Source organism: Trichogramma pretiosum, unplaced genomic scaffold (assembly GCF_000599845.2).
Source record: "Trichogramma pretiosum strain Unisexual culture from Peru unplaced genomic scaffold, Tpre_2.0 scaffold17, whole genome shotgun sequence".
NCBI classification, from domain to species: domain Eukaryota; kingdom Metazoa; phylum Arthropoda; class Insecta; order Hymenoptera; family Trichogrammatidae; genus Trichogramma; species Trichogramma pretiosum.
This window is the reverse complement of record NW_019641225.1, coordinates 2,289,963-2,306,575: the sequence shown is the minus strand read 5'-3', so window position 1 is coordinate 2,306,575 and position 16,613 is coordinate 2,289,963. Positions and strand designations below refer to the sequence as shown.

At 34.5% G+C, this 16,613-nt stretch overlaps 3 protein-coding genes across 3 annotated transcripts; 2 read left to right on the top strand and 1 right to left on the bottom strand.

Moving 5' to 3' along the window:
- Positions 1-5,744: 5,744 nt before the first annotated feature.
- On the top strand, positions 5,745-8,314 carry LOC111693502 (zinc finger protein 182-like). The gene is made up of 3 exons (XM_023458213.1): positions 5,745-5,889; positions 5,966-6,068; positions 6,660-8,314. The coding sequence occupies exons 1-3, from the start codon at positions 5,855-5,857 to the stop codon at positions 8,136-8,138; spliced, it is 1,617 nt and encodes a 538-aa protein (XP_023313981.1). The 5' UTR covers positions 5,745-5,854; the 3' UTR covers positions 8,139-8,314.
- Positions 8,315-10,082: 1,768 nt separating this feature from the next.
- LOC106649122 lies at positions 10,083-11,222 on the top strand. The gene is made up of 5 exons (XM_023458182.1): positions 10,083-10,157; positions 10,571-10,660; positions 10,731-10,807; positions 10,897-11,008; positions 11,080-11,222. Exons 3-5 carry the CDS (start codon positions 10,736-10,738, stop codon positions 11,220-11,222), a joined length of 327 nt encoding a protein of 108 aa, XP_023313950.1. The 5' UTR covers positions 10,083-10,157; positions 10,571-10,660; positions 10,731-10,735.
- A 1,534-nt stretch (positions 11,223-12,756) lies between these two features.
- LOC106649121 (alpha-latrocrustotoxin-Lt1a-like) lies at positions 12,757-14,667 on the bottom strand. The gene has a single exon (XM_014366396.1). The coding sequence runs from the start codon at positions 14,665-14,667 to the stop codon at positions 12,757-12,759; it is 1,911 nt and encodes a 636-aa protein (XP_014221882.1).
- Positions 14,668-16,613: the final 1,946 nt, after the last annotated feature.

The window sequence follows — 16,613 nt, the reverse complement described above, 5'->3', positions numbered from 1 at the left end:
TTTAATGTTTAAAAATGGAGTTGTTAACAATTAAAGTAAAAAATAAAACTTATTTAAAAACTTAAAAAATGTATGTAATGTATTATAAGAGTCTTACTTGAAGGCACAATTAGAGCGGGCTAACTTTTTTTTATTGTGAAATTTATATTTTCAGTGTTTTATGTTAACAACTAAAATTAAAAATTAAACTTATTTAAAAACTTGAAAAATTATTGAGTCTTGTACAAAGGCACACTTGGTGCGGGCTTACCTTTTTTCATTGAAATTGATCATTACAGTAATTAATATTTTTTTCGGGGTAATAACATCAATAGAAGCTTGTTGAATAACATTATTTTGCTCAAATTATTTTAATGTAATTAATAAAATTCATAAAATAATTAATAAATGATTTAAAAAAATATTTTTTGAAATTATTTTTTTGGAATAATTTAATTACGGCATATATTATCAACCTAACTACTCAGAAACTACATTTCATTTCACCTCGTCACATTTGTTTGACATAGTTAGCAAAAGTTCATTACTTTGTTTGTAAAAAAAGCCGATCTATAGTCCATTATGATGACTTCAAATAATGGAAGAAAAAATAAAATTTCACCCGTGCAAGAGTGACAAGTAATAAAGTGTGAAAAGATTATGTACACGAAGTACAATGCAAGGATCGATTTATAAAAGAACCCTCTCGTATATTCACAGCAAGCACACAACTATTGTAACCAATAGTGTAAATATATATTATATGTATACATATTGCCATGAGGGCCACATGGGGATCTACGCCGAGGTCCGAATCAAATAAATTCAATTCAATTCAATTAAAGTTTCCTCTTTAAAATACTGTACCGTGCACTTCTTTTTTCACCTCTTCTATTCCCTAAATTTAAAGAGGTGTATTAAGTTTCATCCATGCTTTCAATTTGGTTGTACATTGAATAGAATTTTAGTCGAGTTTAACCCGAAAATTATAATCGAGTCATAGCTCAAGCTGTATAATATGTTAGCTTACGGAAAAAAACAAATTTATTTGAAGATCCATTCTTGCCAACTAAAGCCCTACTACATGTTTGAATAATAGATTTAGTTTACAATTCGCACAAAAAACGTGGTTATACTATTAATAGATATAGATTAAATTTTAAACATTCAATTCAAAATACACTTTTCTTGTTCATTACAAAAGATTCATTGTATTCTAGAAAAAAACTGCGGAAATCACGAAGTTAATGGTACATTTCACCGCAAAACTTTTCAATAATAATAAAAAGGAGAATTAAAAAATACAAAATTTACTATGGAAACTAATATAAAAACAACCAAGATAGAAATACTTAATGACGAACAATTAGATAGGATGTACTTTGCATCAAGTAAAATTTATTATCAATGTTGCTTTATATGGCCTCATCAAAATCGAAAAATCCAGATGATTGGAAGAACATTTCTAGTTCTTAACATGGTTCATGTGATATATTTATCGGTAACATAAGAATTTTGTGAAACTTTCGTTCTGATAAATTTTCAGTCAATTAGATGTTGAATCATCAATAATATGCATTATTATTTTATAGTTATCAACTGTAATTCATAAATCTTTTAAAAAACCCATTGATTGGGCTATGGCTGTCCAAAATGTATTTGAATGCTGTTTCTTGATAACTATTTCGAGCATATTTTTAATATTTATTACCATGGAAACAAAGGTATTGTAAAATTTTCAAAACTTTATTAACAAACTATGAAACAACTAAAGATTTTAATTCTTATCCATAAGATTAAAAAATTTAACACCGATTCAGTGGATTATTGGAACAGTGTAACTGTACCTGAAGAGAAACAAATTTTAATTGGCGTTAGCTTAAAACATCGAAAAATAATCATATTTTTAAGAAGTATGGCAATATTGTATAAAAAATTAATACATCAAAATATTAGCTAAAATTGAAAGATTTCTCAAACCTTTCAATTTTTCTCCCCAGTTTTTATTATGCTTTCATATGTAGGATTTGCTATTATTCCTGCAACTTTGGCACCAATAGCTAATCGAATATATCCTGGTTTAAACTGGACTCAACAGTTATGTACAACTAGTGAATTACCGAGACGTGAACAATATTTTCAATTATGGTTCATTTACACAATCTTCATCATGGCAATGTTCGGAACAATTGTGTGCTCGCTATTTGCAGCTACTACAGTTTTCATAAATGTTAATCTTGTAAGATTTTATTTAATTAGGTGAGTCGGTTTTAATTTTGAATTATACTTAATAATATTTTTAGGTCATTCTTCTACTTTTTTGAAAAAGTGTACGCGGTGATATTTCAAAAAAATCTGAAAAAAATATATGTTATTAAAGGACATGAAAAGACTTTTTCTTAAATTTCTTTAAAAAAAATGTTTGGAGGTGCCTTGCAAAACAGGAGTGTCGAAAAACGTATTATTTTTCGCTGCTTTTTGGAGATTTTTGAAAAATTCTACAAGGGGAGTAAAATAAGAAAATTAAAGTTCTCAAAAATGGGTTTAATTTGCCTATTCGAGGTTTTTGTTTACTTTGAACATGACTGCTATAGAGCCGCTGTATATTACTGAAAATCCAAAAAAATTAGCTATTTATTTGAACTACGGTAGAGATGTGGCTTTCGACGAAAAACTTGAGGTCCATTTTTTTCAAAAAAGTACTCTTTGAGACGAAAAAAATGATTCTAACTATGTCTCAAACGAGTCAAAACTCCCTCTTGTAGAATTTTTCAGCATTTTTTTTCGCTAGGCACCTCCAAAATTTTTTTTTTTACTAAAATCTGAGGAAGAAATATTTTTTCATGTTATTTGATAACATATTTTTTTCAAATTTTGTTAAAATATCGCCAAGCACACTTTTTTTTATAAAAGTAGAAGAATGACCCATTTACATTAGAATTTCAATTTATACTTAAATATTTATAATTTTAAGCCATCGAATGAAGAAACTGCACAATTTGGTCTCGAGTAATTGTTTTTCATTTGGTGGATCGTCAGATCATTATATTCATAATGAAGTTAAAGATATTGCTGAACAACACAATGGAGCAATAGAGTTGAGTGCATTATGAATGCCAAAATTAAGCTTTTTTAAAATTCGATTGATATTCAAAAGTATACAATAATTTTTATAATGCGATTGTTATTATAATTATCTGATACAATTGTAGGTATTTTAAAACAGTGCAAACTTTTGCTCGAAAAGTTTTGATTATCGTAACAGGTAACATTTTCTGTGGTTTGAGTTTTACTGGAACTATGGTAAGTTCGATTAATAAACTGCATTTCGGTGACTTTTTTCATGTCAAAATGAATTTTTTTAGGTATTGTACGCTTGGAAAAATAAACATGTATTTTTATTAGTCGAAATGAGTTTATCATTCACATGCATAATTCTTCTTGCATTCGTTATAAGTCATTTTGGGCAGTTATTGAATGATATAAGCAGTGATATTTTTGAATACAGGTAAAAATACCCTATATAACTACTAATTTTATTTATCAAAAAATCGAAGTTTTTTTCATAGAATTGAAATTCCAGTTATTCTAGTGGATGGTATCATTTTCCATTAAAAACAAGATCATTGATACAAATAATCATGATGAGAGCATTAAAACCTTGTGAATTAACATCAGGTCCTTCGCCGCTTTTAAATATGAATTATGAAAATTTCAACGGTGTAAGTATGTAATCAATGGTTAAGAATTAAAAGCTTAATTTTAAATCAAACTTTTTTAAATCCAGCTTGTCAATACTGCGGTTTCTTATATGACAGTAATGGCTTCTTTAATGTAGTTTATATGAAAAACAATATTCTGAGAAATTTTCAAAATTAAATATCAAAGTCACTGATAGTTTCATTAAAGCAAAATAAATAAAGTAATTTTACTCGTTACTTATGTACATTTTAACATACTAGTAACTTTCAGGCACGCTTCGCGTGGGTACATTTTTCAGTCAGTTTCGAAAAAGTTGCTATTTTGACCGTAGATGTCACTTTATTATGTTCCGACTGGAGTCACAAGTCAGTCGACCAATTAGAGGCCGAATAGATTGGCTTCACTTTTAGGGTCATCATTATTTTAAGAGAGGATTTCTGATTTTCTGATTTTCTGAAAAATTCCTGAAAAGAAGGAATACAATTTTTGTCAAAATCATACTAAAACTTATTTGTAAAATGATCATAAGAGCCTAAAAAACAAAAGGTCTACATTGTTCGTACATGAGAGAGGAACTCTGGAACTTCCTGTGCAATTTGACAAATGAAGCTTTGTTAGCACAAAGCTGAGAGAAGTTAATTGGAATAGCCTATGAAATTTGAAATGACCCAATGACTTAATGTCTTTATTGTTCTTTTATCAATGAAATGATCCCCAAGCTAATGTGATGATAAGAATTTAAATTTTATCCAAAGTAATCCAATAATATTGTTCATAATTTCCATGAGATGTATCTTAATAGTTTCATGAAATTTTAGCTTTACCATTTTCGTAATTAAAATTTTTCTATTTACATCTTTTTTATGTTACCTAAAATTATCTATACTCGTAAAATCTTATTTATTTCAAGAGTAAAATTATTAACATCAATCGATCAATTCATTGACTCTAAATTTCAAGTGCATCAGAAAAAATACTTTTCCCATCAAAATTAATCCTACAAACATTTCCCGCATCCGCATAGGGTAAAAAAAAATTACCACGATTATACCGCCAAAAATGCGTTTTTTAAAAAGAATTGCTCATATATTATATACAAGTGGCCCCTTTTAAAAAGAAGCATCGCGAAATTTATCGTCAAAGGTATAATAAGCAAAAGCGCATTCGTATGTATAATAAATATGATATTCGCGATATTTTGCCTTGTTGTATGAATTCCGCATGCGCCGAGTCAGCTTCTGTCAATAATTCAAATGCTCAATGCAATTTTACCGTTCGTACGCGAGTGTCTATATACATTTACGCCTTGTACGTATATATACATGCGAATATGCCGATGAGTTGGAAAAAATAAGAAAAATTATCGATTCGAGAAACTGAAGATCCTCATTTTTAACCATAGCGATATTAAAAAGAATTCTTGTTTGCAGAGTTTAAAAGTTACTCGGGCACTGAAAAAATCAAAATCTTGTTTCCGTATAATTGCCATCAAATACTTCATTGCCTTTTTATTATTCTTACGTTATATTCTAATTCGAGAAATAAAAACTGGTACTTGACGAATTGTGTTTACTCTTAGATTTGTACATTTGTGCAATTACATAGAATTGTAAGAAATAAGCATTTAATGGTGCAGTATCAAAATAAAGCAATAATCGTCAGCTAGTTTAAAAAAGCTTCATCAAATCCATTTTTTATTTAACGCAATCGATAGCAGATCGCAGAGTCGCTATTTATTGGAGGAGCGCATTTAATGCATATTGGTGCTAGCTCAAAGAAATTCGCGGTTCTTTCACGCATTTCCGGTGTTCAGCAAATATGCAGACAGCAACTTTTCGTTTTCTTGAAGCAGATACAAACAAGCTTTCAACTGCTGCTGCTGATATTGACGGATGTTGAAATATTTTTAAATTAAAGTCAAGCCATGCACTGAAATACTGAGTTGTGTTCCCCCTATACTTTGAAAAACCGTGTCTGTAAGTAATTGCGAAGCTCACGTGCTCGACCTCTGCAGCGCAGCACACAACACCTCGTGCTACGAAACTGGAAGGGAATGATGTAAATACAATAGAACGAGCACAGATTCACGTGCTCTTCGCCCATTTTCTCGTGTAAATCACTCGTCCACACAGTAAAGATTAAAATTGTTTTATCGAAATTCAAAGTGACAAAAATGGAATCCAGCGGATTATTTAACACTACTGTCGGGTAATCTTCATTTTTTAAGAATGAAATTATAAAAATAATTATTAGAAAATTCTTGATTTTATTGAGGTTATTTCAGGGTGAAGGAGGAACCCACTGATGCGTCGCTTATTGAAAATGATGACGAAATGTTTGACGAGAAACCCGATCTGAAAAACTTTCAACATTCACAATTTCCGCAGGTAAATGCTGTAAGTGTTTATTACATATTAGGGCTGTGCAAGTACTCGAAAAAACTCGACTCGTCGAGTTCGAGTCGAGTACTCGATTTTTTGAGTACTCGAGTTTTTTCGGGTACTCGCGTTTTTGTCGAGTAATCGACTTTTTTTCGAATACTCGCAATATATTTAAGTTTTAAGTAAATACATGATGAATGAACAGTCTCTAGACCCCTCTCTTTGTGTGTACATGCTCATAAGTGTGATGAGGTGTGGTACTATTAAATTATTTTCTTCTTCCAATTCTATAGCCGCTGCGAATATCACACTTATAAGCATACGCACACAACGAGAGGGGACTAGAGACTGTTGATTTACCATTTATTTACTTAAAATTTAAATACATTGCGAGCACTCGAAAAAAATCGATTACTCGAAAAAATTCGAGTACCCGAAAAAACTTGAGTACTCGAAAAAAAATCAAGTATTCGAAAAAACTCGAATACTCGATTTTTCCCGACTCGACTCAGATACTCGCACAGCCCTATTACATATAACTGCTACGGTAATAGTTTTTGTTATGAAAATTTTCATGTTTATTTAATTTTTCAACAGACTAATATCCCTCGAATATGTGACGTAAATCATGATAATGAACTTGGAGAAGAAGTGGAAATAGTTGCCGAATGTGAAGACGTCAAGCCCAACATTTATTCACTTAAAGATGAAAAATTTGGCGATAATTCTGAAAATCACTTGCGAAATGTAAATATTAATGGTAATGAAATTCAAAAAATAATTAAATTCGAAACAGTGGGTAAAGTGAAACAAGAATTCGTTGGTGACGGTGCAGAAGAATCGAATCCGACTCTCGACTGTGAACTTGTCAAACAAAATAAAAAAGATAGATTTACAAAAAAGTTGAGCAACGAAAATAACCTCAAAACGCACACCGGTACGATTCTTAAAATTACAACCCCATGTAAAATATGCGAAAAGAAATTCGCTAATAAGAGCAATCTTAAACGACACATCGATTCAGTGCACAACAAAATCACTCATGGATGTGATATTTGTGGGAAAGAATTCACACAAAAGTTTTTTCTGAAAATCCACATTGAATCGGCGCATGATAAAATCAGACATGCATGTGAAATATGCAGGAAGAATTTTTCAATAAAGAGTCATCTCAAAAAACACATAGATTCGGTGCATAATAAAATCACCCATACATGCAATACTTGCGGAAAGTTATTTACTCAAAAAAATTATCTTAAAATCCACATTGAATTGGCTCATAATAAAATCATACATACATGCGATATATGCAAAAAGAAATTCAAACATAAATCTTACCTGAAAATCCATATCAAATCAACGCATGATGGTATCACCTATGGATGTGATGTATGCGGAAAGAAATTCACAACAAAAAGGAAGCTTAAAGTCCACATCGATGTGATGCATAATGGAGTCACTTATACATGTAATATATGCGGAGAGAAATTCACACAAAAAAAGCATCTTAAACTCCACTTCGATTCAGTGCACAACAAAATAACTCATGGATGTGATATTTGTGGAAAGAAATTCAAACAAAAGTGTCATCTGAAAATCCACTTCGAATCAGCGCATGATGGTATCACCCATGGATGTGATATTTGTGGAAAGAAATTCACCCAAAAGTCTTCTCTGAAAATCCACATTAAATCTGTTCATAATAAAATCGCACATACATGCAATAAATGCGGTGAGAAATTCAAACGAAAGTATTATCTGAAAATCCACATTGAATCGGCCCATGATAAAATCAGACATGCATGTGAAATATGCAGGAAGAATTTTTCATCAAAGAGTTATCTCAAAAACCACATCGGTGGAGTCCATAATGGTATCACTCATACATGCAATACTTGCAGAAAGTCATTTACTCAAAAAAATTATCTTAAAGTCCACATTCAATCGGTACATAATGACATCAAACATACGTGTACTATATGCGGAAAGAAATACTTAAGAATGAGACATCTCAAAGATCATATCAATACAGCTCATGGGGGTATCACCCACTCATGCACCTCAAATGCTACATAGATGCAGTGCACAAAGCCATCAACTAGACATACAATTCATGCGGAAAGTAAACTCGAGATGCGTCTTGAAGCCCACATTGATTCGGTGCATCACTCACGCATTATAAATTGTTATATGTATAAAATCGAATGTACATGTTCAAAAGATTCATTTAAAAATGTCCATCCCACACAAGACTTCAGTGAGTCTATGGCATTTTTTAATTCACATACAACTATGGAGTATCATTACGAACTTTATAAAATATTTCTCTTTAATCGTATATAAATTAATATGATACAAATAATCCGATCACGGTGATCGTGAAAATTGAATTCAAACAAATTGTAATCTGGATCATGACATTTTTGTTACATAAATCAATTTATGTATACAAAATAGTAGCATCAGTGTTTGATATTTATGCAATACATATTATGTGCAGAATTAAATTAAAATTTTTTACCACAGGAAAAAATGCAAATTTTCAGTATAGTATGTTTTTTTCATTATTTTGGAATTCAAGTGATAGCGGAATGGTGTAAACTTCAATAGCAAGCAGCGCTCCAGTTTTTTCGCAATTTTCCTTGTACAGATGATCAAGGACGGCTGCGCCGATTTTGTGTTTATATCCTTTACATACCAGTGGCCCGAAAGTAGCATTTTCCCGACGCTGCGATAAACGGAATATTGCTATTTTCGGGACCTGTAAAAAAGCATGTAATATACTATAACAACAGCTACACCCTGAGATAAAACGAGCTAAACTCAGACCGAGATTAGACGAGATCTTTAATTAACCAATGTTTTATGTGTAACTTGACTATCATAAATATTTAGAAGTACCCAAAAACATGATAATCATGGCATACGTGACGATAATGTGGGTTTTAATATTCCTGTTTTTTTTCACGAACAATATTAATAACGTTTGCAAATGGGAAATGATTTTTTAGATTTGTTACTTGTTGAAAACAATGGGTTAATAATGAATGATAAATAAATGAAACCTATCATAATTCATATATCTGTAAAGTACTTGTAAAGAGCTAGGACACATGACAGTTTATTTATTTTTTACTCAGGTGTACGGGCGATGCCTACGCCTATGCCTATGCATTATTATTATTATTGTTATTATTATTATTATAGACGTTTACGGCATACACAGGTGTTGGCCTCTAATACGATGAATTTTCGCTTTATCTTCTCACTTCTCCACATGTTTTTTACGTTCTAATACAGATCGTACACACGTGATGAGCAAAGTCAGTACACGTTGCGACGCCGCAGCATAAACAGTTCGTATCTCTATCGCGCAGCAAGCGATTTTTGTGTTTAAAAAAATTAAAAAAAAATTTTTTTTAAATTAAAAATTATAAACGGCAATGTACGGTGCGTAGAAAAATGTCTCAACAATTAACGACGTTCCAGACGCTGCAAAAAAATTGGGACCGGCATAACGAGCCGGAACGCAGGCATTTTTGTAACGATTTTTGCGAATTAATCAGACACTGGCAGGGCCTACTCCCTAATCTCCGTGACGACGTTCTTCGGCCCGAGGAGATCGAGGACCTCGTCTGGCGCTCGGCGGAGTGCGAGTGCAGCGAGCGACCCAACGTCAGACGCGTCGCGCTCGTCGTCGATTTCCTGGTGGACGGCTGCGACGAGCCGCTGACGTATCTATAGTCGCGCGCAGTGCGTCCTGGAGCTTTCGAGACGAGTGGCACGTGCGGTAGTGCGCGAGTTTTTCAAAGTGTACTCGAACAATTACGTCGACCACGACGAGTACGCGCTTACGCATTTTCGAGCGGCCTGCTCGGCCGGTTGCGTGATAGAGGTGGTAAAAAAATTTCTCGAGCTCGGCCCGGTGGATCCCAATCGCACGGAGTTCGATGGCGGCGCGACTCGCCGCTGCACTCGGCCAAAACGCTGGAGGTGGCGGAGTTGCTGCCGAGACACGGCGCCGATGCGAATCTGACCAACGCGGATGAATCGGCGCAATTGAAAAAGCTTAAATAATCGAAAAATTAAGCTCGAGTAAGCGGGAAAAAAACACGATTACCTCAAAACATACACGGATTTTTCTAAATTGACTCGATGTCGAAGAGTACTCATAAGATTTTTCCACAGTCATTCTCTTTTGTTTAATGCAATTAAAGTATTTCACGTTTGTTTTTTATTATAATTTTTTACTTGTTCGGGTCAATGATCTGTCATGAACACAATCTAATCTGGTGCAATCACCATGTAAAAATCGTTGATTAATTGAATTGAACAAATATTTTGGCTGTATTATTTCATTACGAGCGATGTGAGATTTTTTTTACGTATAAAAATAAGCTAAGCCAAGCACTCATCACCAGTAATAGCGTTCAATCATCATTCAAGTGACAAATCGATTTTATACAGTATGAAGAGTTTAATCTTCATTTATGTTTTGCTCTTCCTAGCCGTTTCAGCAAGGAAAATCCCATTATCAGATACAGAAATAAAAATAAAACTGTTGGGATGCATCATCGACAACTACGGCAAAGATCCACGTAACTATCTGTTTCTATTGTATTTTTCGTGCATTACTAAGCTATCATATATCGAATTAATTAATTTCAGGTGATATGTCCCTCGATCACAACCAGACACAGATAATGTCTTGTTATTACGCTTGCGAGATGGAAGTCGCTGGATTGGTGAGTTTTTCTTAAAGTTTTTCAATCTTCAAGCGATTTTGGAACTAATGAGTCGAAAAATAAAATAATTTTTCTCAACTTATCGATAGATTTACGATGATGGCTCGTTGAATGTGCAGCTTCTCGAGGAAAAGAAAATTGAAAATACGAATTATCCCTTTGTGGAGGTTTTTACTGAAACTTACTATCAATGCAGAAAAGGTAAGATTGATATGACAAATTTGTTATACTCGCTGCACGATTTTACATGTTTTGAAAACGATGATTTGCAGATTACCCCGATCGCTGCGACTGGGAATTATGCTTCGAAAAAAGAATGCCACCACCACCACCGATAAAGAATATGAAAACTTGGGGAGGCTTAACATCCACAATATTGGTTAACGAATATAGTTCACTGAGGAAGATAAATTAGATGTCATTACCTATATTAAAAAATAAAAAATAAAAAAAAATCAACCACGAACAAAAAATGTCGCATTAATTCTTCTCAATTCTGAGTTATTTCGGAGCTACTTTTGCTGATCGGTACTTATCTGATGTTGTTGAATCTGAAATTCAATTCAGATTGAACTATTGACCAATTTTTGATTTCTGAAAAAATTTCAGTTACTATTTTTCATACTTTTCCATTAACCAATACATTGAAATTAAATTTATATCTATGCTTCTCAATGCCGTAATCGTTTTTCGTTAATTTTTAATTTTTTCGTATTAGTGTATCACTGAAAGAAAAAAGTTTAACGTTAGACGGCAGTTTATCGTTAGACATCAGATAAGTGCCTAAAAACTTATATTTAAATTTTTATCAGTTGAAAACCAGTGAAATAACGGGTGAAAAATACGTGAAGTATATTTTCAACATAATATTATGAACATATTATAATCATCGTAGTTTTAGTGCTATACCAGCATTCATCTTATAAGTATCATCATAATAATGCAAAAAAGTTTTACGCGAAAAATCAAAAATATACACTATGTTAGGTAATCGTTAAAAAAAAGTTGAAAAGCAACTTAATTAAAATTTCTCAACCAAGAATTAATTTTTTTAAAGCTTTTACAAATAATTTTTAGCAAATAATTACTTTTATAAATTTCTTTGTAAAGGCTTTTTTGTGAAAATACGAATAATCGAAATTGAATTCGATCACTATTTATTTCATATATATTATTTCTGAAAAATACACTGTAATGATTTGGATTCAAAAAAGTGAAGGGTATTTCCGTTATCTTAATTTGAGAATTATGAATACTTTTCAATGTTGAGAGCATGATTTCACCTATTATTGTAATGTACTTAATCGGAAGTTTACAAGTGTATTGTACAGCTCTTATTTTAACAGGTTCCTGCCGATAATCCTGCTGGAATGTCCGCTTTACTAGCAGATTTGACTCAAAATTGATACGGTATAAATTACCCTATAGCCCAAGAAGTAAAGCAACTTCACACAAATACATATAACTGAGTTTCAAATATGTAACACCGATTTATGAATGAATAATAAATATTTTTGAATAAAATAAGAAAGAAAATTATTTATGCTCTTTTCTTTATATTGCACTTTAACCTAAAAATCGCAACTTTGTCGCTACGCATTAGCTAATTAGCTATAATAGTAGATTACATGCCTAGGGAGCGAAAAACTGAAATGTGCGTTCTTGAAAAAAACATTTTTTTTCACTTTTACAGCCTAGTACTGTAATTGAAAAATGAAAAATAATTAAGCCTTCTGTTGGCTCTTAATGGACAAATGGAAACTCTTTTTATTAAATGTATTTTTTTATTCATTGAAGATACATAAATAAACATAAAAAAAGGATACATAAAAAAAATTATTCCAAATATGATTATTGTCATCATCACCAGTTTTGACCCGTAGCCGCCAAGCAAATATCCTACATAAATCATCATCTTTTTCACTCCTTTTACATTTTATATTATCATATTAACATTCAATTTTTAGCCCTTTTGGAGCTTTTTCACCTCCAACGGGTCTTTCGTTGTTACGTTTTATTAAATTTACTATTACATTTGTTTTATCTTGCTCATCAGTTTGACTTTTAGCCGCCAAGCAAATATTGTACAAATCTTTGTTCGTTAGCTGATCTATAATCATGTCACAACAGAGAATTGGCAGCCGATAGTGTATCAATGCCATAAAACAATCCAGGGCCCATTCGCGAAAAAATTTCCTCGTTACTTTTTCGCATAGACGCAAATCACAAGCATCCTTAGACTTGTAGTGGAGTTTTAGCGTGTACGAGCTCGCGAACTTGAAGTAATCCATATACGTGGATTTTTTCGGTATCTCTTTTAATATTGAATCGACCAAATCGTCGACATCCTTAGTGGTCGAAAAATTCGCACTTTCATACAATTCGTACTTGTTGAAAAATCCCATGACCTTTAGGGTGTCATCGAGGTCCAGTTCCTGACCTACATTTGTCTCGAGCAGTTCGACGATGGCCAGCAGACCAGTCGCCACGGCTAGTTTAATTACAGAACAATAACTCCCGACAGGAAAAAAAAATTGATAGATTTTCCCGTACTGGTCAAAGTCTGTCGCGGTCGGAAAAACGAATCCGGACACGTCGGCGCCATGTTCCAGAAGACTCTCGACGCCCAGCGGACAGCAACTCGCCACGGCCCATTCCAGCGCTGTTCGACCCGAATTGTCCCGGGTGTCGATCTGCACCGTCTGCTTCATGTCTTTGATTACATTGAAAAATAGATCCACTCCGCGGGCGTGCTTGGCAATCATGTGCAGAGGAGTCTCTCCTTTTTCGTTGACTAGAGTCAGATCGGCGCCTCTCCTCAGCATCAAATCGACTAATTCTTTCTGGATTTTCGGTACTAAGTGTAGCGGTGTATTACCCGACTTGTCACGGGCGTTGACCTGTACCAGCTGATTCAATTCGTCGTTGATTTGGAAAAATAGCCCTACTATTTCACATAAACCGTCTTTTTGGGCTATAATATGCAAAGGTGTCTCTCCTTCATGGTTGACCGAATTCGGATCGGAGCCACGTCTTAGCAGCAACTCGACCACCTTCGCGTTTCTGTACCAAGTAGCCAAGTGCAACGGTGTGTTGCCCGATTTGTCTTGGGCATCGATCTGTATTCTCTGCTGCCTTTCGTCCAGAATTTCGAAGAATAACTTGGCCAATCCATCGACGCAGCTTCTCTCGCAAATAATATGCAAAGGAGTCTCTCCTTTCTCGTTGGCCAGATTCGGATCGGCGCCGTGTTTCAACAATAATACGGCGACTTCCTTGTGACGGGAGGCGAGAGCCAAGTGTAGTGTTGAATCACCCGTTTTCGATACGAGGCAATTGGGATCCTGGCCGAGCTCGAGGAACTTCTCCGCAACGTCGGCCAGTCCATACTTGCAGGCCATGTGGAAATGAGTGTAGCCCGACTCGTCGATATAATTTACGTCAAATTTGTCGTAAATTTTAAAAAGACGTTGCAACGCTGCAGTTCTCGAAGTGAACTCGTCATTGCATTTATCTACCTGATGTACTGGCGTGGTGCGACGCAACAGTGGCTTACCGTTCTCGTCCAAATCGGGCTCGTCTTTGTAGCCGCAACGAATGAAGAAATCAACTATTTCTCGACGCCGGTCAAACCGATCGATGCTCACTTCGAGAAGCCAATCTATCTCTTGCCTTGTAAAGATGTCACGCAGATTTGGAAGTCGTTCCGTCCAATCTCTTATTAATGTTTTTAATTCATCGAGAAATAGGTATCTATGGCTTTTCGCCTTCAAGAAGTAGATTTTACGTAACCTCTTCAATTCGTCTAATTTTGGATGCTCCGCGCGTTGTTCGTCGGATTTGCCACTTGACGAAGACATTATACTATTTTGAACGTTGTAGCACACGATACACAAACACCGATTATTTAAAAAATATATTATTTTTTTCTTTCAAAATTAATGAGACAGTTGTGCTGCTTACACCACGAGGTCGAAACGCGTACTGCGATCTCTATACAGAAATTAAAAAACACATGGTCGAAGCTACACGAGCTATGCACAGAGACGACTCGAAAGTGAAAGGTCCCGTAGTGTAATCGGAGGCCTCATCGCGCGACAATAGCGCACAGTAAACACATTTAAGGCAACGCCCCCATACTACGCTGGACTTTCAAAAGTTTGATCGCGACGCTGTTGACTGTACACTGGGTTAATATCGTTTCTGTCTATGGTCCAACCGAATGGTGGAACGTGTTTAAGCATAGGGGAAATTCCGCCGTTCCATCGGACAGAATCGATGTTAACCCAGGGTACACCCTCCCCCCCCCCCCCCCNNNNCCCCCCCCCCCCCCCTTTCTCCCGCTTAGTCAGTAGTCACGTTTCAAAACTTACTTTGTAAAATACAGTAAAATTGGCATCTTTGAATCAACTTTTCTCAAAAATTGTATTAGCGGGTGTTTCCAGTAAAATCCAAAAGATTCTTTGGATGCGTTTTTTATTAAATCTCGCAAATTAACGTCTTTGTGACTCTCTATCAGAGAGATCCCATGTTAAAGTAATTATATTTCGAAAACGGGTATCGCTGTGGTTCCTAAAATTTCTCTCATATATCGAAAGCATTGCCAATAGTATTAATATGTGGTTAAAATTTCAAGAGATTCTATGAAAAATATGGACTCCAGTTTTTTATTCAACTGTACCATCAGGTAAATTTCATTTTATATGAAATGAAAGTAAAAAGTTAGTATGAGAGTAATGTCATTATACAATGAAAAAAATTAGTTATTTGCACGTGCTCGGGTACGAGTTGCATAAAAAATTTAATGCAAAATACTTTCGTTTTAAATGCGTCATAGGTAACGTTTAGATATCTACTTTAAAATAAAAATGTCTGGAGGAAACCGAAGGGGACGTACAGGCAGATCTCGTAGTCGAAGCTACTATGGGAGTAGTGAAATTTCCAGCGACACTAATTCACTGAGTTATAGCGACGAAGATAGGGATTCTCGACGTCAAAGGAGTCGGTACTCTCGAAGATCGGAGTCTTGTCGATCTTATCGCGGTCGTACTCGCAGCCGGAGTCGTTAACGCAGTCATCGCGAGCGCACTCGTAGTCGGAGTCAACGGCGCAGTTGACGAGGTTATCCTCGCAGTTGGATCGACGCATTCAGCACGATCGACGTGATAGTCGGAGTGCAAGTCACGTCAGAGATTCGCATATAGGCGGTCTTGATTCAATCGAATCACATTCTTCGAGCGCCGAGTCTCGTTACACACCAATACCGAATTTTTTGGAAAATCGTACCGATCAAGACGAGACGGTTAAAAAGGATACTCAAATTACGAGCAATGATAATGCGAATTTAGTATGCAACGCATCTCACACAAGAGATGAGACATATGTTGTCAAACAATCTGGTGATCTTGTACTCGATGCAAGGCGTATATCAGAGTTATTGATGCTTCTGTCATTATATGATCAGGCCAGGAAGGTGTGCTGTGTTCACACGCCATGCGAGCATAAAAATGTATCCGAAGCAGTACAAAAATTGTTGAACATCGGGGCTGTTGAATTGTGTAGTCACGAGCCGAATGAATTTATTTCGTCGTACTTTTTACGTAAAAAACCAGATAGCTCGTATAGATTTATTTTAAATCTTGTTGAATTAAATAAGTTTATAGTACCAAATCATTTTAAGATGGAAGATATGAAATCTGCTTGTACAATTTTGAATCACGATGATTTTTTGGGAACTATAGACTTAGAAAACGCTTTTTTGACTGTTCGATTGTCACGTAAAAGTAGGAAGTATGTTCGATTTGAA

Excerpts from the sequence above, each read along its gene's own strand:
- LOC111693502 (XM_023458213.1), top strand. The coding sequence starts at position 5,855 with ATGGAATCCAGCGGATTATTTAACACTACTGTCGG. Across the intron at positions 5,890-5,965 it reads TTATTTAACACTACTGTCGG|GGTGAAGGAGGAACCCACTG; the intron begins GTAATCTTCATT and ends AGGTTATTTCAG. Across the intron at positions 6,069-6,659 it reads AACATTCACAATTTCCGCAG|ACTAATATCCCTCGAATATG; the intron begins GTAAATGCTGTA and ends ATTTTTCAACAG.
- LOC106649122 (XM_023458182.1), top strand. The coding sequence starts at position 10,736 with ATGTCCCTCGATCACAACCAGACACAGATAATGTCTTGTTATTACGCT. Across the intron at positions 10,808-10,896 it reads AGATGGAAGTCGCTGGATTG|ATTTACGATGATGGCTCGTT; the intron begins GTGAGTTTTTCT and ends ACTTATCGATAG. Across the intron at positions 11,009-11,079 it reads TTACTATCAATGCAGAAAAG|ATTACCCCGATCGCTGCGAC; the intron begins GTAAGATTGATA and ends GATGATTTGCAG.
- LOC106649121 (XM_014366396.1), bottom strand. The coding sequence starts at position 14,667 with ATGTCTTCGTCAAGTGGCAAATCCGACGAACAACGCGCGGAGCATCCA.